The sequence below is a fragment of the Sebastes fasciatus genome, chromosome 19 (assembly GCF_043250625.1).
Source record: "Sebastes fasciatus isolate fSebFas1 chromosome 19, fSebFas1.pri, whole genome shotgun sequence".
Classification (NCBI taxonomy): Eukaryota; Metazoa; Chordata; class Actinopteri; order Perciformes; family Sebastidae; genus Sebastes; species Sebastes fasciatus.
The window spans coordinates 10,917,727-10,941,307 of record NC_133813.1 but is presented as its reverse complement, the minus strand read 5'-3'; the positions used below and the strand labels follow the sequence as shown (position 1 = coordinate 10,941,307).

Sequence of the window (23,581 nt, the reverse complement as noted above, 5' to 3'; positions counted from 1 at the left end):
TACAACCTACGAAAGATCGATTGCGTTAATGTGTTGAATAAATTAGTGGCATTAAAAAGAATTTGCGTCAACATGTTATTATTGCGTTAACTTTGACAGCCCTAATGTAAAGTGATTTTAGCAATTTTAACAACTTTCTCTGGTTCCAGCTTCTCAAATGTGACAATTTGCCCTGTTTTACATCATTGTAAATTAATCTTTAGGAGTGGGTTTCGACAATCGTTCAGCCAAAATACGTTGAAATCATCTGTAGGGCTCTAGGAACTTTTGATGGGCATTTTTCACTCTACTGGCATTTGTCATGATAAATCAATACAGTTCACAAGTAATCGATAAATGAATCAATAATGAAAATAATCGTTAGTTGCAGCCCTAACCCTTGTGCATTAGAGACAGTAATAAATCCGATGTGTTAAAGGTGAGCAGGTTAGACAAATTGCTGAAGCATTATTCTTTTCTTTTACAACCGTGATGATGAGTGTCTCACTTAATATAATAAATGTGCAGGTATTTGTGGAACACGATGCAGAGACATTTCCATATGTTGTGTGCAGAGTGAAAGCACACACTGTGAAAATACCTCCTGATCTGCTGCGTAGACGAATTGTTGTACGTCAGGCTGATATTGTGCACATCACCCTGTGATAGTTATGCTGTCCTATGCTATAAACTGCTGTTCTGATTGAATATGCCCATCGTCAGGCTACATTAAGCCATTTAATATGCTCGCTAATATTCTGTCTCCTAAAACAAAATCCTAATTATCCAAAATGAGTCCAAAATGAGATTTAATTGGCTGCCTTGCTTCGATAGTGTAACATCTACTTAGACTGAGAAGGCTAACGGGAAAGTTTCTTCAAAGGCAAAGCTCCATCTTTCCATGAGATCTACTAATGCAATAAAATGAGCAGTGCACCTTTGGATTTCAGATGTAAATTGGAGTGTAATGATGTCCCCTGATGGCTTTTAATCAAATACTATCTGCAGGGAATGAAAAGATGTATATGCAGTCTCACTGTTGGGATGAGGTGCACTTAAGGATGCAACTAGAGATGCTTTTCTATTCATCTCTACATTCCTTTTTGTCAAATTGAGTAAAAGAAGCCCATCACAAGTTCTCAGAGGCCAATGTAATGTCTTTAACAATCCAAAACCCCCAAGATATTCAAGTTACAGTGATATAGAACAGAGAACAGCTGCAAATCAACACATTTTAGAGGATGAATGGAACAAATAATGGCATTTTTGCTCGATAAATGACAATTAATCAATTATGAATGCTCTGAAAAGGCAGATTGATCAAACCATGACGATTTGATGGCACAGGTCAATGCATCAATAGGATTGGTGACATTTTCGTTTATTCGTCTATAGATTTTCAGGTCAGTTCACTCACCTAACATTACTTTTTATGCCTCTGCGCCGGCACGAGCCATGGCCGGAGGCATTATGTTTTCAGATTGTCCCTCGGTCCGGTCCATTGTGGTGAATGCAATATGTCAGGAACGCCTTAAGGGAATTTTTTCAAATTTGGCACAAATGTCCACTTGGTATCAAGGATGAACAGATTCGATTTTGGTGGTCAAAGGTCAAGGTTACTGTGACCTCACGAAACATGTTTTTGGCCATAACTCAAGAATTCATATGCTCATTATGACAATTTTACACAAATGTCTAACAGGATAAAATGATGACATTTTGGACAGACATGAATGAAAACTGCAACTTGACTGGCTGGCAGAGGCATACAACTGCAAGGTGGTAATTCTAGTTTTCTAACCTTTTTGCATCAGTTTCATATCTGGAGAAATGCACAGGATTTACAACAGAGTGCTGCAGGAATGAGCCCTAAAACCCGGAAATTAGCTACCATTTTAGCACTTCCGGTACCCTCATCTCGAAGTCAATAGGTTTTTGGTTAGATGTCTGAAATAAGGTCTTTGGTTAACACAAGCTTAAGAGATTGTAACGTTTTGTTCTATGACATAAAATACATCAGTAAATACCCGACTTGTGAATTTTGAAGCTTTTACGTGTCTTAAAAAAAGGCAGTTGCTAACAAGTGGCTAAATGAGACTACTAAACGTCATCATGCCGAACACTAGTTTGCCTTTAGCTTAGTGGTGGTGACATGAAGCAGGCTGGTCTCATGCACTGTTTGTAGCTATACCTACGACAAGTAATGCACTGTTATTCGTATACATCCCACAAAATCAATTTGTGTGTAGTTAACGTAATCATGAATCAGGAAATATAGATAGCGGCGAACGCAGCGTAGGGAGGAGGTCGGGGTAGTTCGGTTGGTCAAAAAATAGCTGACTTTCGCCCAGGAGACCACCATTCATGTCCCGTGTGAAACTAGAAGTCAACGTTGATTTATTTGTCACGTAACTTACGAAATTAAGTTACACCACTTCCATAGTTATTTTAAGCCAAACCACGATCTTTTCCAAAACTTGACTAAGTAGTTTTGTTGCCTAATCCTAACCAAGTCGATCTTTTCCTAAACCTAACTAAGTAGTTTTCTTGCCTAAATTTAGGGAAAATGATTCCTGTGAAGACGGAAATTTATTTTGAAAAGACTGTGTGCATGTAACGTGTTGCTGGACATTCGTAGAAAAATGAATGAAAAAGGAGGAATAACCTTTTCGAAAGATTTCATATGAACCGTTGCAACCACGGTGTAGTTTGCTTATAGCCTGACGTTAGCTTTTTACTTCTGCCGATTGCATTTAAGCTTCGAAAATTAGTGTTGTGAACAAAACATGCAAGTATTATAAACATGTGTTTGCCATAGAGCTTATCTTCTGCAACAATCCAAAACCCAATGGAAAAATCCCATTGGCTTTTAGTCAAGGGAACCGGGGCGATGGTAACTTTCTGGTTGGCCTACAAAAATCTGTCATCCCTGCACCACGATAATCCTCCATTGTTTAGATGTAAGAACATGGATCTATTTTTGACTGCTCCTGTCCTTTTGTCAAAATCGACAATCCTCCTTTCCCTGGAGGAAGAAAATTAGGAATAAAAGACTCCAAAACCTCACAGGACGGGGTTGGAAAGGGTGGGAAGAGTGTTAATAGTACAACAGACTGAAAAGGTCATTTAACACATCTTACACCACTTCATCATTTTGTCACAGCGCTGCTATCAACCCTGCCCCTTCCATGCTAATACATGCATGAATGAAACATGAAGCGCAGAGACATGTAGACGAGTTTTTACTTTAAGATTAAGCCTCAGGGTAAACGCCAACACAGCACATGCAAATTAAATATAATGTGTCCCACCAAGCAGCTTCAGGACATCCATGTGTCCCTGACTTACTGCTCTGCGTTTTAACTTCAGGAAAGACTAATTTGCCTTTTGTTAAATTGTTTCTACTGTATTACCTCAGGACAATGTAAATCTATTTCCCCGCCTGACACTTTTCACTGTATAGTCCTCAAACACAGGTGGGCTGAGGAAATAAACTTTTTTCAATGCGGTTAATCTCTTTTGTGCAGGCACTTCAACCACCACCGAGAAATCTCATTACTATACCGAAAAAGGCATTCCAAATATCACTGCGTTTAGCCATCTGGCTGGAACAATCCGAGATATCCATTCACCGCCTATTTCATTTCAGATTCTCCCTCCGGCTACTGACGCGGAAATCCCAGCATCAAGTGTTTTATTTGGGTGGATTTCGTTCCGCCTCGCGGTGGGATGTGCAGCGAGCGAAAGCCTTTGATCCTGCACGAACATGTGACAAGCATGTCTCTGCTGCTTTATCGCGGCTGCTTTTACATTCTTTTTTTTCCCCCCTCGCCGCCGTTAATCTCACTCAGTGACATCCCGGATCTCCAACACGTACACCGAGAGTGGTACTGAGCGGACTATCAGCAGGGCGAAGCCTTTGCCTTGGTAATAAAGTGCCCCCACCTCAAGGTTCAATTCCTGGCCTGTCATCCGCCGTTTGAGTTAGAGCCCGGCTTACAGACACAAGACCTTCAAGGAGACCAACGCGGGCTCCGGCTGAATTATCTCTGCTTTGATTTATCTATGTTTTCCCTGTATGGCTGGCTGGTTTTCTCATATAGCCACAGATGATCATTCAAATCATTATTGCCGCTGCGATGTCCTTGTCTTTACCCCTGTTGTTTTTGATAATGTCTTTCTCTTTTCTATTATAACGCTCGCCATCCCTGCTGCTCACGAGCTCTATTGCTTTCTCACAGTAAATAGATATTATCCTTTAATCGATCTGCCTGGTTAGAAACAGGTTAAACAAAAATCTGGCATTAGTAATGGGCTGTTTTATGGTGGTCTGCTTGCAGAGGCAACAAAAACAAGTAGGCTGCAATGGGGGGGGTTGGGATGAAATGGAAATTGTGAATGCCACTTAGTTCACTCAAGCATAACCCCCATCTTTTATAATAGAGCTGTAATGAAAGGAGAAGAATTTGCAAATAGAGACTCTGAAAAGAGACCATATAGTGATATTTTACCCTTTATTCATAACTGGGTGCTGTGAAATGAGTTTTTTTTTTTTGCTATTTACCTTTAATGTGTTCTATTTTATGTGTGAAGTTTTGATTAGTTTCCACGCTGCCAACGAAAGAACAGCACTTAAGAGGTAATGAGCCTGCTGTGGGTATTTATAAAAGCCTTGGATTATGAATGTGTAGTTAAATACTTTTTTTTCTTCTCTTTTCTTGTTTTAAAAGGTTTCCTGCAATAAAGCCTTTCAGCATGGCTGAACGGGACGTGCCGAATCCATCAGTGACTGTCACTTCAAACATAAATATTTGTCATTTCTATTAAGCTATTCTGGACCAGATATGACAAACTGGCAGGGTTTCTCTTTCTAAATATGACATTCTGCCAAGGAACCCTGGCAAAGGCCACGTGATCGGCGGAGCATTGGCAAGATTCGCTGCATCTACAAATGAACTGGAGGAGCAGTTTATGCAGCAGGAAAAGCTTTTATCCTCTGCATTAGGAGGAGCAGAAAAGGGCTTGAAACCGTAGTAATTGAAGAGCAGATGTGGCATGAATGTTATCAATCTGCAAGACACTTAATGCACTCAACAGATTACAATGGGTCCTGCTGAGAACATGAGCGTTTTCTCAGATCGCTGTCCCAACTGCAGCACCTCCGCCAAACCAGAGATGGACGTAGCCAAGGCGGTGGTTTTGGGGATGGTGCTGGTGGTGTTTGTGGTCTTCGGGGTTCTTGGCAACATCCTGGTCATCCTGTCAGTGTTGTTCCACCACCACTGGCGATCTGTGACACACTACTTCATTGCCAACCTGGCAGCGGCGGATTTGCTGCTCAGCTCCGCCGTCCTGCCCTTCTCCGCCACCTCGGAGGCTCTCGGCAGATGGGTGTTTGGCCGGTCCTTCTGCAGCGTCTGGGCCGCTCTGGACGTCCTCTGCTGCACCGCCTCCATCCTCAGTCTGTGTGTGATCTCTATTGACCGCTACTTGGCTGTCAGCTACCCACTGCGCTACCCTGCCATGGCTACAGGGCGGCGAGGCCTGACCGCGGTGGCTGCTCTCTGGGCACTCTCGGCGGCTATATCCGTGGGCCCTCTGTTTGGCTGGAAGGAGCCCGACCCGGAAGACGAGACGGTGTGCCGAATTACGGAGGAGCCCGGCTATGCTTTGTTCTCAGCACTCGGATCTTTCTACATACCTCTGGCCATCATCCTGGCCATGTACTGCCGAGTGTATACTGTGGCAAAGAGAGAGACGAAAACCCTCAGGAAGAGCAGTAAGGGAGAAGGGGTCGAGACAGAGGGGGTGATGCTGAGGATACACCGTGGGAATGCTGCTCAGACGGGGAAGCAGGAGGACGACGAGGGGGCCACGACACATAAACGCACCGCCTTTTCCCTGACGAGGCTGCTGAAGTTCTCAAGAGAAGAGAAGGCTGCCAAGACTCTTGGCATTGTCGTCGGGTGCTTCATTCTGTGCTGGCTCCCTTTTTTCCTGGTTTTACCCATCGGTAGGTACCTCCTAACCTCTGGTGCTTTAACCGTTCATGCCTTTTCATGTATTGTTATTATATTCAAGTCACGACCGGAGGGTCTGCTTCTCTGAAAGATAAATCCTTCAAAAACCCAGAAGGTCATTTAACAACACTTACTGACAGTTTTAATGTATTTCCAGAATCCTCAAAGACTCCTCAGTCCATTTTTATTAAACAATATTTCGTCCGCAGGATAATAGAAAAGAGTTCCTAACAACTCGTCTCCAGAATTACGACTCCCAGCAATAACTTAACAATCACTACCAAATCCTGAGGGTAATATCGGATTCTTTAGCTGCGAAATGCTCCACTATGTTCACCAGCTAGTCACAAACTGTGCCGGTTTGCTGTTTGGTGCTGAGCAGGTAGTGTACAGTAGCTTTTAGAACTTTTCTCTCTGAAAAGAGCTGCCTGCTGCGGCTGAAAACGACACTATGAGAGCAGGTGAGAGTGAAAACAGTAAAGTTGTCAGCCGAACAACTAAACAATGATGTGAAACTCGCTATAAATCTCTGTGAAGCCAAAGGGAGCTGCAGAATCAGGTGGTAATTCTCTGTAGGTTCATCACTACAAGCGACTGTTTTCACATTATCACATTGTTTTCAAATTGTAATTTGATATAGTGTTAGAAGAACATTGATTACAGCTGCTTTAATGAAATAAAAGATTGTAGCCGTAAGACATTTACTTGCTCATTTTGTACGACACGTCAACGAGTTTAATCTGTATTCATTGTTATTTTCTATTATTCTATATTTTATATACACAATAAAACATTTTTTTTTGCTGACCTCCAACAATGATGTAGAAGAGTACTCTAGGGTATGTCAGTACACCATGATATCACTGGTGGGGGTAGGTGAAACACTTGAAACAACCAGAGATGACAGTTAAAAACTGCTTTTCTTTTAGATAAATGTACCTATAATGAAACATGTGGTGAGTTGCAATTTAGGAGACAGTTAAAAAAAACGTATATGGCTGTAATACTTACTGATCCAGGTGGATCGAAGAGTGTTTGAGGTTCATGGAAATACTTTTCAAAACAGTGTTGTCAAACAACCTACTAGGTTTTTCAAATGTTATCAAAGATTTACTGTATCTTTGAGAAAAACAAATCTTTACGGCAGCTCTGTGACTTGAATGCAATGGTAATGTAATGAGAGGCACAAAATGGGGTGTAACTTGAGGGAAAATGACAAATAAAAAGAACCTTAAATGATTGATCTGCTGTTTTTGAGGAGATAATATATTCTCTGAATCTTAAAAGGGATTTAAATGATTCAGAAATTAATTGATGTCATAATGAGAGCTTTAATGATTAATTTGATACATAGAGGCCTGCTTTATTCTGAAAAAATATATTAAATGTTAATTAAAATTTCAGCAGAGGCAAAACTGAATAGAAATTAACTAATTAAGGATTAGTCTGCCATTGTAGTCAAACGTCACTGTCGATATTGGGGCTACCGTTAATATCAAGAGCTCAGGAAAAGGTAAATGTCCACTTGTAGCAACTTGTAACGTAAGCATTTAAATGTAAAAGCTCATAAGGTAATAATCAGCACATAATGTAAGAAAACCACGAGCGCATAAAGTGCTACATTTTTGTGCATAATGTACGTTATTACATTACTATTTATATTACTTCAGACTGAAATAATTACGTATGGAACGATTATTAAGAGTAAGAATCGCTACGAATCACCCATTATATGAAATTCAGCATTATCTCGATAGACAAAGTCCAGTTGCTTTAAATGAAGGGCTCCACATGTGTCATGTAACGCTAGAAGGGTTCCTATGCTTTAATAACACAAGGAGGGCACTACTTTTTTTTTTAAAGAGGACCTATTATGCTCATTTTGAGGTCCATACTTTTGGGTTTCTGCTAGAACATGTTTAAAGTCCGATCTGCTCTGATTGGTCAGCTGGCCCACTTTGTTGTGATTGGTCAACCGAACCAAACTCTTCAGACTCTGCTCCAGCTCCGCTCTAACTAGCTTTGCTTGAGGGCATGCCAAACTAGCTGCTAGGCAGGTATTATGCAAATGTGTTACTTGGTGACATCACCATGTAACGGAAGAAAAGGCAGGACTTTTTAGGCAGTTCAGGAGCAGTGTTTCTGTGGGGGAAAGGAACTCCCTTTGGCGTAGACTTTGGGCTTTGTAACTTTGCAGACCTTTCACATGCACACAAAACTATATTATATAACATATTAAAGTAAAGGGGGAAAAAAGCACAAAAGCATAATAGGTCCTCTTTAAAATTCTTACACTATGCACTGAATTTATTACATTATCTAAGAATATGTAGAGTAGTATTTTGCTTAGTTTATAATGTAATAATGTTCTCACAATGTAATCATTTATTACATTATGCACAAACTGATACGACGTTATGCGCTCAAGCTTTTCTTATATTATGCACAATTATTACATTATGAGTTGCTACATCCACGAAGCCAAATACTCTCAACTTTATCTTCAATAAATTACACCTACATTTTGTCAGACTCTGTCAAAGAAGGCGATAACAGCGATGTTATCACAGATGTCAGAGAGGACAGAAACCAACCATTGTGAAGTCTAATCTCAAATCTTAATTGCTTCTGAAATAACTCTTATGGCTTGACTGATATAAGTGATTGTCACTGTGGACCAGTGTGTATTTAAGGGTAATAGTCTGTCAGCAGTTACCTCCCAGGTCACAGATGGTGAGATTATTTCTGTGTTTTGTTACACAAACTGTAATCTTATTGAAGGAAGGAACAATCTATTATACAGGATGGAGGAGACGTTGATGAAACACATCCTCTGGACAAATAATATGTGTTATGTTTTTCTCTCTTCCTTTGCCAGAGTGTGCGTTCATAACTAGCCGTATTAAAAGCACAATATAATCCAATAAACAAATGGGTCTCGCTACCAAAAAACTGGGAGCTGTTATCTGTCTTAAATTGATTAGCAGGCCTTTTAAGAAGAAAGGGATTAAAGACTACACAATGACTAAGTTATTAAAGTTTGACTTTAGTTTAACTTTCATGGTTTTGTTATTATTTTAAGTTTATTTACATTCCTGCTGACACATTTAGCCAAAAGTGTTTTTTCACAGAAGACATTTTGACATGTTACTGTAAGAAAATCACAGGTGCAAAAAGAAAAAATTAATGATGGTTAAATTCCATTTAGCTGCTTCAGTTTCAGTTTCAACTGGCTCACTGTCACACTGTCATGACTTCCTGGGGCACTTGCATAGAACAGAGCCATCATTGATGTAATTAGTAATGCCTGCGCTTTTCCTACTATGACAATGTCAAAAATGTCTGCTGTGAAAAAGCCCTATTAATCATCTCAAATGTGCTGACTTTCTGCTTTTCACTGTTATGTATCATTATAAATTGAATATTTGGGGGTTTTGGTGTGTCGGTTGGACAGAACAAGCAATCTAAAGACGTTTCCTGGTCCTCTATAAAACTGTGATGGGTTTTTTTCACTATTTTCTGACATTTTATTGACTATTATCTTTACATTCAGTCCTACTTTACATTAGTGACATCACTAAACACAGCAGAGAAACAGGTCTACTCAAACTACATGTGAAAATCCATCAAATTTAAACACCACTAATGGCACATTTCCACCAGGCAGTCCAGTTCAGTTCAGTTTGTTACATTACGATGGTTATTTTTGCATTTCTATTAGCAAAACTTGTGGATGGTACCAACAGAACCACTCCATTCTTGGTACAACCTTGGTCGAGGTTCCAAGTGAGCTGAGCCGATACTAGAAAGTGGAGACATTTCACGAAAAAACAAAAATATCAACATCATGGTGGGGCTAGAGGAAAGGTCTGAGGAAAAGTAAGGATTCATCCTCAGAGGGCTGTACATATCTGTACAAGATTTCATGACAATCCGTCTAATAGTTGTTGAGCTATTTTAGTCCGGACCAAAGTGGTGGACTGACCTGCTGACCATCTGACTGACAACATTTCCATTCATAGAGCCGTGCCGCTATCATGGCTAAAAATATAGACCGAGCCTTTTATTATTATGCCTCTAACAGCAACCCTCCTGTGGTTTAGCATTGTAGCTATTGTGATGCAAAAGCTGTTGAGGCCTGAATCATTTGTATAATGTTGCTTGATGAAATGTTTTGCTCTATGAACACAACATCAGGCAGGACCTGCCACCTTCCCCGCTGTTCCTCGACTCCACTGCTCGCGTCTCTCAGAAGGGACATCAAGAAATTCAATTACAAGCAACCAAATAGACCAAATAAAACACCACCTTGGAGCAGAATGGGCTTCTACTGTGAGATGAAATGGAATGAACCAAACTATTGCTCCCTCGTATGAAAGCTATTATAGATAACAAGCACGAGGCTTAATGGGTTGTAATGCCAGGAGGCATCCTCAGTCACCCTGTAGCCTCCGAAGGCAGCCAGTCATCGGAGAATAGTTATGCATTTCAATTGAGACAGACCTTCACGGCTCACAGCGCAATGCTCATTCAAGCTCTGAGGCAATGATAGTCTGAGATTCCCAGTCTGAGATTCCCAGAGTGAGGGGTTCGGAAAAAAATACTGAATTTTGTATTTTTCCTGAACACTTCAGATGGAAAGCCTGTTTTGTGATGAAGCGCTTGGTGGCCGCCCGCCTTTCATGGCAGCGGCAACCATGCTGGCATCACTTGTACGGTGTGCTCACGGAGCTGATATGAGGTGACTGCTGCTCATCAATGGCTTCATATAAAGCCACTGGGAAGCACTGCTTTTGTAAAAAATTGGTTTTGCACATTAGTTTATGTAATTCATTCCAAACGTGTTGGATGGGGGTGAAGCCAGGGCTCCGTGCAGGCCAGTCAAGTTCTTCCACAACAAACTAGGAAAAACATTTCTGTATGCACCTGGCTTTGTGCACGGGACATTTGTCATCATGTTGAAACAAGAAAGGGCTAAACACAAACTGGTGCCACAAAGTTGGAAACACACTAGTCTAGCATAGCCAGACATATCTCCACAGCACTGTGTCAAAAGGTCTGGCTGCACCATAGACTGTATGTAAGAAGTGGACGTAGTCGCCGTGACGTCACCCATTGGTTTGTGGACTACGGTTTTGAAACTTTGAGTTCGGCATTTTGACCATCACCATCTTGGTATTTGGCCATCATCATGTTGTTTATTTGCAACCAGAAGTGACATGAGAGAGTGGAGCTAAGTATAACCGAACGCTGAATAAGACATTTTAAGGTAACCAAAAAGGTTATACTTAACTTTCATGAACTGAAAACACGTTTTGAAAGTTCTAAGACGAAAACAAGGACAACTCCCAGACCGGACAACGCCCTGGTAGCGACCTGTCAATCACAAGGTAGCCACGCCCTAAAGCATACCCTGCTTAATGGTTTATTTTACTCTAAATGAGACCATAATGTACAAATTAACATCATCCTGTACTGAAGAAGACTTGAATCTAGCAATTGAGACCATAAACTCATGTTTACAATATATACTGAGGTAATAAATCATGTGAGAAGTAGGGTCATTTTGCCCCCCCAGAGTTACCCCCTGCTGGCTGTTGGAAATAATGAAAGTTTAAGGCGCTTCAGCATTGATCTCCCTTCTCAGAGTAGCCTTCTGGTTGAAACAGGAAAGGGACAAACACAAATTGTTGCCACAAAGTTGGACACACACTCGCATAGCCAGACACATCTCCACAGCACTGTGTCAAAAGGTCTGGCTCCACATATAATCATTCTGGTATTGTTTGTATTTATTTAAACCAATCACAAACGTCTTGAGCTGAGCACAGGATGCACCGATAGGAGGAGAATGCCACGTGAGATACGCGGCCAATGGCAGGCTTATACCCACAGTCTACATCCGGTGAGTCAGACTAGAAACACACTAAACTAAAATATCATTATATTGCAGTAATAAGATTTCTCTATTTGGAATTAGGGGGCCCAAATCATGTAAACAGACCCAGTCCAAAAGTATGTGGACAAGGGTGTCCACATACTTTTGGCCATATAAGGTAACTCAGTGGCCAACTGGAAAATTTGTACAATTCATCTTTATACTAAATTTCTAATACTCACATGCTATTTTTAGATGTTTTCCAAAAATGATTTGTCAGAAATATTTTTTATAGTTAATGTCACAACAAAGGAAATTCAGGATTGGACCCAAATGCAGACAAAGCAGGTAGATTCAGTGAATAAATGCTAAAGTAAAGGTATATGTAGGCTTACAGGTAGGCGGGTACAGGGTACAGGTTCCAGGTTCAGGTTCAGGATACAAAAGCTTGAAAAAAGAAAAGAAAAAACAAGGCAAAAAAAAGAAACTTTGACGAACTGGCTGGGAATGAATGGAACTGAGCTCTGAGAGGCTGATGAGGGAATGAGATGCAGGTGAGAGGGTGAGTGGGAGAGGCCTGGCAGATGAGGGAAGTGGGGACAGGTGTGTAGATGGGTGGGGCAGTCAGGTGATGGGGAAAGGAGGAAATGTCCGAGGGCATCTGGTGGATGGATAGAAAATAGCAATGAAGGGGTCTGGGTAATAGGGAATGTGGCTGCCGAGGACGGAGGGAGAGGCATACTGTGACAAATCATTTATTAAAATAGTAAATTTAGAGAATTGATAAAGGTATGGACTCCCTAAGCACTTTAATTCTAACTAGGACTTGTGTGTGTGTTCTCTAGGATCCATCTTCCCATCCTGCAAGCCTTCTGAAACCGTCTTTAAGATAACCTTCTGGCTGGGTTACCTCAACAGCTGCATTAACCCCATCATCTACCCATGCTTCAGCCGGGAGTTCAAGAAAGCCTTCCACAACGTGCTCCGCAGTCGCTGCCTGAGAACTGGGGCGCTGGCTGCCAAACCACAAGGACACATCACCGCCCACTCCTCCAGTCCAGGCCGAGTGTCTAATACCTCTGATGTCTCGGCCCAAAACCGCGTCACTGCTCCCTCGTGGGGCTGCTGCAGGGCGCTGTCGACCTCCTCGTCATCCGTCGGCGGTCCGGATCAGGCTCAAAGCGCACAAATCCAGAGTAAGAGTCTGCTGAAGGCGTGGTGTCTCTCGGTGAGTCGGACGCCGGTACCACGGAACCCCTCCAGTCACAGATCAACCAGGGTCTTACGCCTTTCTCTCGGCGTTACGGGAGAGGCTGTCTGACTGGCATGTTGATGCAATGGTGGAGTTTTCAGCATCCATTCTTGTGCTTCGGTTTTGCCTTGTGGAAACACTTATGTACAACTTTTGCATGTATATTTAAATTCCTCAGAGGCATCAGAGTGCAGCGCCAACCGATAGTGAGACTTACCTCCGGAGCAGGCAGAAGATAACTCTGTTGCCTTAAGGCTTTATGCCAGTGTAAATGCCTGGAGTGTCAAATAAAATACTATTTGTGAAAGTCAATGAATAATATTTTGTCTACACTCAACAGCACTGAGCTGCTCTTGAGGCAGAGCACTACGTGTCAAAGCATTCAATAGGACTACTTAGTGATCAACAAGAAGAAAACTGTGGAGTATGAACGCACAGCAAGAGACTTTTGTGAAAAAATACAACACTTTTGGGTTAAAAAAGGCATTAAAGGGGGACATATCATGAAAAACTCACTTTTTCAGTGGTTGTGAACATACAACACATTCTCACTCCCAATTCGTCACATAACGTCTCGTGCCCTTCGGCATCAGAGACCAATGCACTAGGTACCCTTTATGCGTTACTTTTAGACAGACCAGGGACGGTGTGTCAATATACGCTCATTACATGCATAGTGTCCTTTCAAAATAAACTTCCGTTTTCACAGGAATAGGTATAGGCAAGTTAAGCACTTAGTTAGGGTTAGGAAACGGTCGTAGTTGACGTTAACTTCACTGACTAGCGACTCACGTGACTCATGGGGCTGACAATACTACGAGTCATGTTACTCACCAGACTGATGATACCGACGAGTCATGTGACTAACAACTGACGTGACAAAATAAGTCAACGTTACTTTTAGTTTCACACAGGACATGTCCGCCCTGAACGGACTCTCATACTATTAATACTACGTAACTTGCTCCGAACGTCGAATAACACGGCTGGTGGGTTTACATTAGAGTTACCAAACAGCGGTATTTCACGAGTTGGGAGTGAGAACGGGTTGGCACAATACATTTGGGTATCTGGAGAGCCCACAAACTGTGAAATAAGACAACGCAGTCAGTTTTTTTGTGGGCTACCTAGATCAGAAAACATGTGATTCAACAAGCCATTCAGATTTGGCTCCCCTTCCTATGTCACATGCAGGCTCATTAGAATATATCGCCCACAGCTTGAGAACTACCTTTGCAAAGGTGCGCCATATTTTTCTCACAAGCCAATCCAAGCTTTTTTAGGAGGGGGGTCTTAAAGAGACAGGCGCTAAAACGGAGCATTTCAGACAGGGAGAATACAGGTATATTCAGACAGAGAGTATGAGGAAAATAACATGTTGTTTTGAACATTAAAGCATGTAAACATGTTCTAGAAAAAACTCAAAATACAAGTATAAACATGGAAATGAGCATGATATGTCCCCTTTAAGTGCAAGTATGGACACAAGGTTAGCAGGGATCACTATCTGCACTTGAAAGGAATAAAAGAGATAATATTGAAACGGCGTTGTAAAAGAACTCCATGCAGAGACATGATTTCTTTCAAACATTGGTAGTATTTCTGCAGATTTCACAGAAGCCCTTAAGGGCAAGATTCTCATAAATCCCGGCATAATTAGCATCCGCTGACAGCTCTGAGAAAGTGGAAGCTGGTGTAGGAGGAGTGCGTGTAGAGAGAGAGAGAGAGAGAAAAGTTAGAAGTTGTTGGAAGGAAGAGAAACATCAGTTGATATTTGAGTGTGGGATAAATAAAAGGATCACCGTACAATGCAGTGCAGTCTCAAACAAAGAGGCCTTCATTCTACCACTCAGAAGCTTTCAATGTCCAGCTTTTGTTGAGGCTGTATCAAAGATGTGTTGAATCGACTTTTAGTGCTTGACATCACAGCTTGTGGTGTTGTTTAATAAAAGAACAGGTGTCAGATGGTTCTCTCTCTATTTTTGAGTACTGGTTTTCCTGCCAGTGCAGCTCTCCAAAGCCTGGTCTCCTGGGGGAAAGTGCTGTGTTTTGTGTCCCATCCATCGCCCCCAACATCCACCCCATATCACACTGTCTTTACTACATCGCCTGACTTCCACTTTTGCTCCTGTCATAATTACTCTGAGGTTCCTGATGGCTTCTTTTATTCCTTCTTTCAGTGATTGTCCTGTGAATAGATGATAAAACCTACTAGTGGGTGTAGTAGGCCCCTTCTGACCCACATCTATGAGGCTTATAACAACTAATAGCCCTTTTTTGGTTCTTTCTCAAACAGAGAATGGGGGTGTGGGTAATAGTCGGACGTAATTCATTACCATGGCAACCACACTGCATCGTTTTTCAACCTAGTTGAGATGAAACCAGTTTAGATTAATTTACTGTTTATCAGACCACAAATAAGACAAGAATTAGCACAACAGGCCGACTCTCACTTGATCTCTTCTTTACCGTCTCCTGGCGAGGCGGCCGTCTGGCTGCTGTTGCACCTATAGGAGCCACACCGCCGCACGCCGGCCACAGCGCACCGGAGGACGGATAGACATGTTGAGTGCTCCTGTCCAAGTTTGGAGGATGACGTATGACTTGCAGCTTCTATTGTAGTCATAAGTCATATTCCCATTTCAGCAACAACCTTCTTTTTTTAAACTTTGAGCACAAAATTTAGATATTTATAATAAAAAATTGGCAAACTAATCAGGAAATTACTCAAATAAATATGAAATATCATAGAAATAGATACTGGAGGTGGGCTTTAATGACCTGATGACAGTCTAACCGGCTGGTTTATCAAGGCTGTAAACCCAAACACAGTTAAAAGAGGTTAAAACCTCCACAGCATTGCAGGGTTGGTGGGTTCATCAGTATGAGCGACCCCTATCACATTAAAAAATGTTGATTAATAGATCTTTAAATCTTGTTTTTTTAGTATCCAAGGCCAGAAATAAATATCCATTTGTTGCCTTATGATGGAAGGACGTTGCTGTGAGGTTGTTTGTTATTCAGCTCACATAATGAAAGGGCAGATTAATTAACTTTGAATGAATTAACTCACTGCTGCAATAGAAGCTACAAACATACATTACTGTAACCTTTAATAAAATGGTGTACGTTTATCAGGACATAATGCCAACACAGAAGAAGACCCTCATCAACATTGGAGACAGTCAATGAATTAAAACCTTTCCAACCAGTCAACAAAAACTGAAAGCTTTATTGCATGGCGATTGTATTGGATTGCATTATACTTTATGAATGTCTCTCGTGTGCCAAAGTCTTTATTGAAATGAATTGATTTCATTAATTAGCAAAGCAAACACCCCACCATATCACACAAATTCATGAACAAACATTGTGTGGTCCGTGTCAAGATATCGTGAGTGTTTCATTAAGAATCATGTCACGAACGTTGATTAATAGCTTAAAAAAAATACACGTTTCGGTTGTCTGATCTTTTTAAAGAAGTTGTCACACGTTTCTCCTTAGCCATTAATCCTCCCATTACAGAGTTGTTTTTCTCTGTTCCGTGCCTCGGATTAAAGGCTTTTTTTTCTACCCTACAGACATCATAACAGTGATGAATACCTGAGAATCCTTATCTGGGAAACGCAGGGCGTTGAAAGAATTTCTAAAAGACAAATGATTTGTCATTTTACAGTCACCTAAGGTAAGGAAAACAAGAAGAAGAGTTGCCTTCATCCTGCATTGCTGTACTTAAACAGTGGCATTATGCGACTGCTCAGGAGGATAATGTCTGTGTTTAAACTCTTGTAAACTCCCACATTGTTGTAAGTGTCTCGGACAACTAATAAACATGCAGCTCTCGTTGTCTGAGATTATGCAGCCAAGGAGTCAATGTTACACTGCATTAGGCAACAAGCATGGCAGAAAGAGATGTGTTGACTCTTCATTAGAGAGGGATCACTGAATGTGTTAAATATATAAGTAAAAAACAAAGACATTTCATGCTTGGACTTATAACACATTTTCATTTAACGCTTTAAAGCGGCAGTAGGTAGAACATTTTTGGCATCATTGGGTAAAAATTCCATAATAACCTTTCAGCATGTTGTAATTCTAGTGTTTTGAGAGATAACTAGACTTCTGCACCTCCTCATGGCTCTGTTTTCAGGGTAATCTAGCCCGTGACGGGAGACTTTGACCAATCACAGGTCATTTCAGAGAGAGAGAGCGTTCCTATTGGCTGTTCATTCAACAAAGGCAGCTGTCAATCACTCGCAAACACCAAGCAAACGGTCAAACTATGGGAACATGGTACTGTAATGCCTATTTCTCATGTAAAATGTTTTCAGAAACATCTTGTAGTGTACTGTTTAGCTGTGAAATGAGAAAGTTTTGTCCGGCAGGTGGGCGGTGCTTGGTATTTCCTCAACTGATCTCAACATGGTGGCCGGTTAACAAACTTTCTCATTTTACAGCTCAACAGTACACTACAAGATGTTTCTGAAAACATTTTACTCGAGAAATAGGCATTACAGTAACAGAATCTTGATTCATATTTGATCAGAGCTGCCTAGTTTGACCGTTTGATTGGAGTTTGCGAGTGATAAACAGCTGCTCAGAGACGGCAAGGCTCCAGCTCAGCTCTGATTGGTTGTTTTCCTCCGGTCTGTGAAATCTTGCAGATGCCATTAGTAGCACCGGAGGACACTGGAGGATACCGAGGCACATTTTGTTCATATTACCTGTCATGCACTGCTGTCAGGATATAGAGACTGTTTTATAAAAATAACTTTTTTTAATAATATTTGCTCCAATATACCTACTCTAGCTTTAAATCTTCATAACGTCTGCTTCACTCTGAAAGAATAAACATGGAAAATGAATTTTCTATTTCTCATGTTTGAATGTCAAACCAACATAACACAATCCATCCCCGCACTTTCTTGTTTGGCTAAAATTCAAAGCTTTACCCAGCAGACAGACGCCGCCTTCTCTTGGCTTCCAGAAAGAAAAGAAACCTTGAAGACTAATGATACATAACGCAACATCAGTGCTAGAGGGACACTAGTAGAAGGAGGATCATCAAACCACTGCATGCACTGCATCTATGCCCGATTAACCTGATTCCATCCATGTGTGTGTACACCTGTATTTGTTTGTGTGCAGGTTGTGTGTGCGTGACGAGCAGTCGAGCGGTGTTGTGTCGGCTCAGGTATTATTTATGGAAATAAATGCATCAGATTCCTATTAAACATGCGGCTCTCATTTTCAGAACAGGGTTCAAAGAGTTGGTGCAGCAGCTGTCATATTAGATAGTGGATATGTGGATAGTTTGGATTATTTCAAGTGGGGTTGTATGAGGCACTTATCCATAGTCAGTGTATTACCTACAGTAGATGGCGGTTGTCACACCCCCAGCTTGGAGAGACAGCCACTTAAAAAATTATCAGTTTAAGTGTATGCTATATTTAAAATATTTTGTGAATTGAAAGTGAAACTTATCTACACTGTTTTTGTCAATGGAGACTGGTGGCTTTGAAGGGAGCATAGATAAGTTTCACTTTCAGTTCAGTTCCACGTCAGAGAAGGCTGTCTGACAGCAAGATAGAACAGTGAAAATATTCTAAATATAGTGTACACTTAAAGCCTTTACACAACGGCAGCGTTTTTTTTTGTGCGATTACTTCGTATGTCAATTTATTTTTTCGAATTGTTGTTTTTAGTAGTTTTAAGTACTTTCACACAGAATGCAAATATTACGCAGCGAAAAAGTGATGTACTTTTTTTCGGAATTTTTCTGAGCTTTTGCACCGTGAATAAAGGCATCAACCAACGGGTTGAGTTGCGCCTATATTTATGAAACAACAAAACGGAGGCTCCATAGTCCGAACCAAGGTGGTAAATCGTATTACTCATTTCAACCTTGACAAAGGCAGCGCACGAGATCCACTCCTTCCGTTCTTACCTTTCACAATAAAAGCCCTGGACATATAATATTCTCAGGTGAGCATTTCGCAATTTTTTTTGGTTTATGTGTCACACTCCCGGTGTGTAAAGGCCTTAAAACTGATATTGATTTTTTTTTAGGTGAGCCTTTCTTTTAGGTGGCTAAAATACGTTTTGCTGCCGGCCCCCTCCACAGTAGTACATTGCTTTGCTCTGGTACTCCTGTCTGTTTCCCCAAACTGGAGGCGTGCAGACTGCCATCTACTGGAGGTAATACACTGACTATGGATAAGTACCTCATACAACCCCACTTCAAATAATCTGAAATATCCCTTTAAGGGGAAACACTGTTGGGATAAATGGATCCAGGCTCCCATTGGGCTACTGGAAAAACAAGTAAGTGCCGTTTAACCTCCACAGTTGACTTATAAGGCCTCATTATTTGCGATGAGGAAAATATGGTTTGTGTTATGTGTCAATCGAAGACTTCCCTGAAACTTTATTCTGACAAGTCTTCTCTCCTTGAGTTCAAGTGATTGAGCATAAATTTTAAATTTTACTGACAGTGACTCTCAGAAGCATTCCCATTGATAGCTCTTAAGAGTATATGGGGAAACTAACTACACCAAATCCACCCACCGCTTAAGTGCTTAATGAAACTCTCATATGCAAAATGTCCTCAGTTGGAACATCATACCGCAGGTGTCTTCACTGTTGTCTACTTCCAAACGCAACTGCCGGCATTAAGTGTTGTGGTTAATGTTGCCAAAATTCCCCACTGTGTTGTTTACTTCAATAGTTTTCTGTCATCGAACATTTAGATGATATGTTGTGACACAAGAGGTGAAGGATTCTCGTCTGCCAGCAGAAATAAAAATTGGACGAAGTTGTTTTAATTTAAGGTTCCTCATTTATCCGTTCCAAGTGCTTCTAAGATTTTTGGGCAAAGGCCAAATGTTTTTTCAAATTTTCTTCATTTTAATATTTACTCAGTTGGATGGATTGGACGGCAGCTGCATTGGAAATTATAATGGGACAAAAATGAATGAGAATAAGGTTTCATTTGTCATGTATTTTAATCTTAGGCAACTGTAGGAATATTAAAGGCATTTTCCGCCACGGATACTAATGGCAGCAGCATTTGTCAATATTTAATGGCTCCAAAGACTGGATGTAATGTCAAGGGGAACACTCACAGTGACGAACCCGTAGAGAATTATTATCAACTCTGCAGCTTTTAGTTTAGGTTTCACAGCATTAGCAGGCAGCTGTTTTCAGTGAAGCACTTCAGATGAACCCACTGTGCATGACCTGCCCAGCACCAAACAAAGTTAGCAACTAGCCAAGTGGAACATTTAGCAGCTGAAGAGCCAGATAATTGTCTCAGGAGTTGGTGAAGACAAAAACAGAGCTGAAAGGTGGAAGAATGTTGGACTTACTTTCATCAGGTGGACTCAAACATTACTCTAGAGGAATGCTAATGTTGCTTTATGTCTGCTGAATTTGTAAATTGTTTGCTGACGTGTTAGCCTTTTTCACAGCAGACATTCTGACCCTTCATAGTGGGAAAAGCACAGGTGTAGGTAATAACACTAACGATGGCTCTGTTCTATTCAGGTGTCTCAGTGAGAGCGACAGGAAATCAACATGCACAATACCTGGATCCTGAATTAAAACAGCTAAATGGAATTCAGCCTTCATTCATTTTATTATTTACACCTGTGTTTTCCTACTGTGACACGTCATAATGTCTTCTGTAAAAAAGAAAGACATATCATGATAAGAAGCCAGCTGTGTGTCCGTTAGCCTGGTTTGGACTTCTATTAGCCATAAATGTGATTATGCAGCTTTAAATGTAGGCTAGAAATACATGTCAGTGATCCATCATTTAGGCCTATACATTTCAGTGGAAGCTTGTATTATATATTTCTATAGGCCTATTGTAAGTTCCCCACACAGCATTAATTCAATTCAATTCAATTCAATTTAATTTATTTTTATATAACGTCAAATCATAACAGAAGTTATCTCGAGACGCTTTATATATAGAGCAGGTCTTAGACCGTACAACATTACTGTGTTCCCATGGTGGTGTTCAACACAGTTGCTTTTTTATTCTTAGTCGCATGATGTCTTGTATGAATTATGGGTGCAACTTCCACTTGTTCCTTTCAATGAACCGCCATCTATGTCATCTTCCCTTCTTTTTATGTGATCATACCTCAGCTTTACCCAGTGACAGGACGACAACCTAGAAAAATGGCCCTGAATAATAGTAGGCTAACAAACTAAGTTAGCTTAGCATTAGCTAAAATGATACAGAGTTCAGGGCTCAAGTTGCGCTCTTCATGACTGCACATAGACTGTATATAAGAAGTGGACGTAGTCACTGTGACACTCATTGTCATTGTTTGTGGACTCCCGTTTTGAAGTCTCGAGTTCAACATTTTGGCTGTCGCCATCTTGGTTTCTTGCAACCAGAAGTGACACGAGAGGGTGGAGCTAAGTACAACCGAACGCTGAATAACACATTTTTAGGCAACCAAAAAGGTTAGAATTATGAACTGAAAACACACTGTGAAAGGGTTAAAGGACAACACCCAGACCGGACAACGCTGTGGTAGCGACCTGTCAATCACAAGGTAGCCACACCCTAAAGCATCCCCTGCTTTATGGTCTATTTGACTCTAAATGGGATCATAATTTATTAAATGAACATCATGCTGTCTTGAAGGAGACTTGAAACTAGCGATTAAGGACATAAACTCATGTTTACAATGTTTACCGAGGTCAAGTGAGAAGTAGGCTCATTTTCTCATAGACTTCAATACAATCAAACTTATATTTGCAACCGGATGAGTCGCCCCCTGCTGGCTATTAGAAAGAATGCAGGTTTAAGGCACTTCAGCATTGGCTTCACTTCTCAGACCCGTGGGTAGCCGATTGTGACTGTACTACTAATCAAGCTAAAGTAACTTTGAGGTGTCAAACATTAATCCAAAAACAAAAAAGGAAATGGTTTCCAAGTAGCTAACTATGCTAAATAGCTACTTTGTAAACATACACTGACATTATGCAAAAAGTAACACCTACACAGGGTTTTTTTTCCGCATATTTTCCCTGATTAGACTGTGTGTGGGCTACAGACTTAATATGCGTCATTCCTAGCACACCTCTTCCTTTCAAACTTCTAAACCTGAGCAGAAGTCTAATCAGCCACAATAAGCAGCAACACTTGTGTGGGCGTGCAGGTCCTTGAAGATCTTACGTAAAGAAGAACACATCCTGCAGCTGTTTCATTGATAGTGAAGCAGACGCTGCATCAGTAGTTCCAGACTGAACAGGAAAACAAACAAGCTTTCGGATCAATGTATTTCCAGAGTTGCGATGAAATGAAGTGATTTTATTGCAGTAGCTCAAGAAAATTACGCTTTCTGTATTACCTCTGAGCAAATTAAAGCACGCTATAAAATGAATACAAACAACAACACACAATTTCAAGTACTCCACGCACTCACTGTATAAATGATTCAAATAAGTTACCACCTCCATACACCTTTTCAGCACTGGCATTTGGAATTATTAAAGAAGAAGTAGGTGAGATTGGAGCAAATATGATTAAAAAAAGTTATTTTTATAAAACTGTCACTATAAACGTTCTCATTTTATAGCTAAACAGTACTCTACACGATGTTTCTGAACACATTTTACGTGAGAAATAGGCATTACAGTAACAGAATATTGATTCATATTCGATCAACGCTGCCTAGTTTGACTGGATGAATGAACAGCCAATAGGAACGCTCTCTCTCTGAAATGACCTGTGATTGGCCAAAGTCTACCGTCACAGGTTAGATTTTTTAAAGCCTGAAAACAGAGCCATGAGAAGCTGCAGAAGTCTAGTTATCTCTCAGAACACTTGAATTACAATATGCTGAAAGGTTATAATGCAATTTTTGCCCAACGATGCTAAAAACATTCTGCCTACTGACGCTTTAAAGCTCACTGTGAGTGTGTGTGCCTGGACTTTAAATAACCAATTTAAATGGTGTCAGCCATGAATGAAAATTAATTAGAAAAGACTTAAAGCCTCCGCATTTGAGAGGGTGCTAATACCATGTAAGATGCCTTCAATACTCGTATCACTGAATGCTCGTTTTAATAGCAGTCAGCTGCCATCTGACACATTGAGTTTTCTTTTTCCTCGTTCATTCAAGTTACCCTTGACTTCATCAAAAGCACCTTTTACATTACAGCTATTCACATTGCGCCCTCTTTATTTTGCGGCTGCCAAATTTTAAATAACGTTATTTCACGGTAACTAAGCTGAGTGATGGGCTCGTAAGTCTTCTTCAGCAGAGAAAGCGATGGTCCTATCATAAAGGATTTTAGAGGTAAAAATGATGCTGTGGTCTGTATTGTAGTCACAGTTTGACTCTAGGCAGCAAACAAGCACAAGCCATGTTTGGAGTAAAAAGCCAGACCAAGCTTGAAAAGGTCAGTGCACTTATCCGGTCAGTGGTC

The 23,581-nt window shown here is 40.8% G+C and overlaps 2 protein-coding genes across 3 annotated transcripts in view; one reads left to right on the top strand and one right to left on the bottom strand.

Annotated features, from left to right (window-relative positions):
• LOC141757806 (transmembrane protein 230-like) overlaps window positions 1–20,610 on the bottom strand; it is a 45,384-nt gene extending 24,774 nt beyond the window's left edge. Inside the window, exon 1 of one of the 2 annotated variants that reach the window (XM_074618646.1) lies at window positions 20,497–20,610. In XM_074618646.1, coding sequence (XP_074474747.1) covers window positions 20,497–20,502 — 6 coding nt within the window. In that variant the 5' untranslated portion in view covers window positions 20,503–20,610. Of the gene's footprint in view, window positions 1–12,272; window positions 12,633–20,496 lie in introns of those variants that run through there. The other variant, XM_074618644.1, reaches the window with a different exon arrangement.
• Window positions 4,949–13,336, top strand: adra1ab (adrenoceptor alpha 1Ab). The gene is made up of 2 exons (XM_074618641.1): window positions 4,949–5,992; window positions 12,723–13,336. Exons 1-2 carry the CDS (start codon window positions 5,083–5,085, stop codon window positions 13,196–13,198), a joined length of 1,386 nt encoding a protein of 461 aa, XP_074474742.1. The 5' UTR covers window positions 4,949–5,082; the 3' UTR covers window positions 13,199–13,336.
• Window positions 20,611–23,581: the final 2,971 nt, after the last annotated feature.

Excerpts from the sequence above, each read along its gene's own strand:
- adra1ab (XM_074618641.1), top strand. The coding sequence starts at position 5,083 with ATGGGTCCTGCTGAGAACATGAGCGTTTTCTCAGATCGCTGTCCCAAC. Across the intron at positions 5,993-12,722 it reads TTTCCTGGTTTTACCCATCG|GATCCATCTTCCCATCCTGC; the intron begins GTAGGTACCTCC and ends TGTGTTCTCTAG.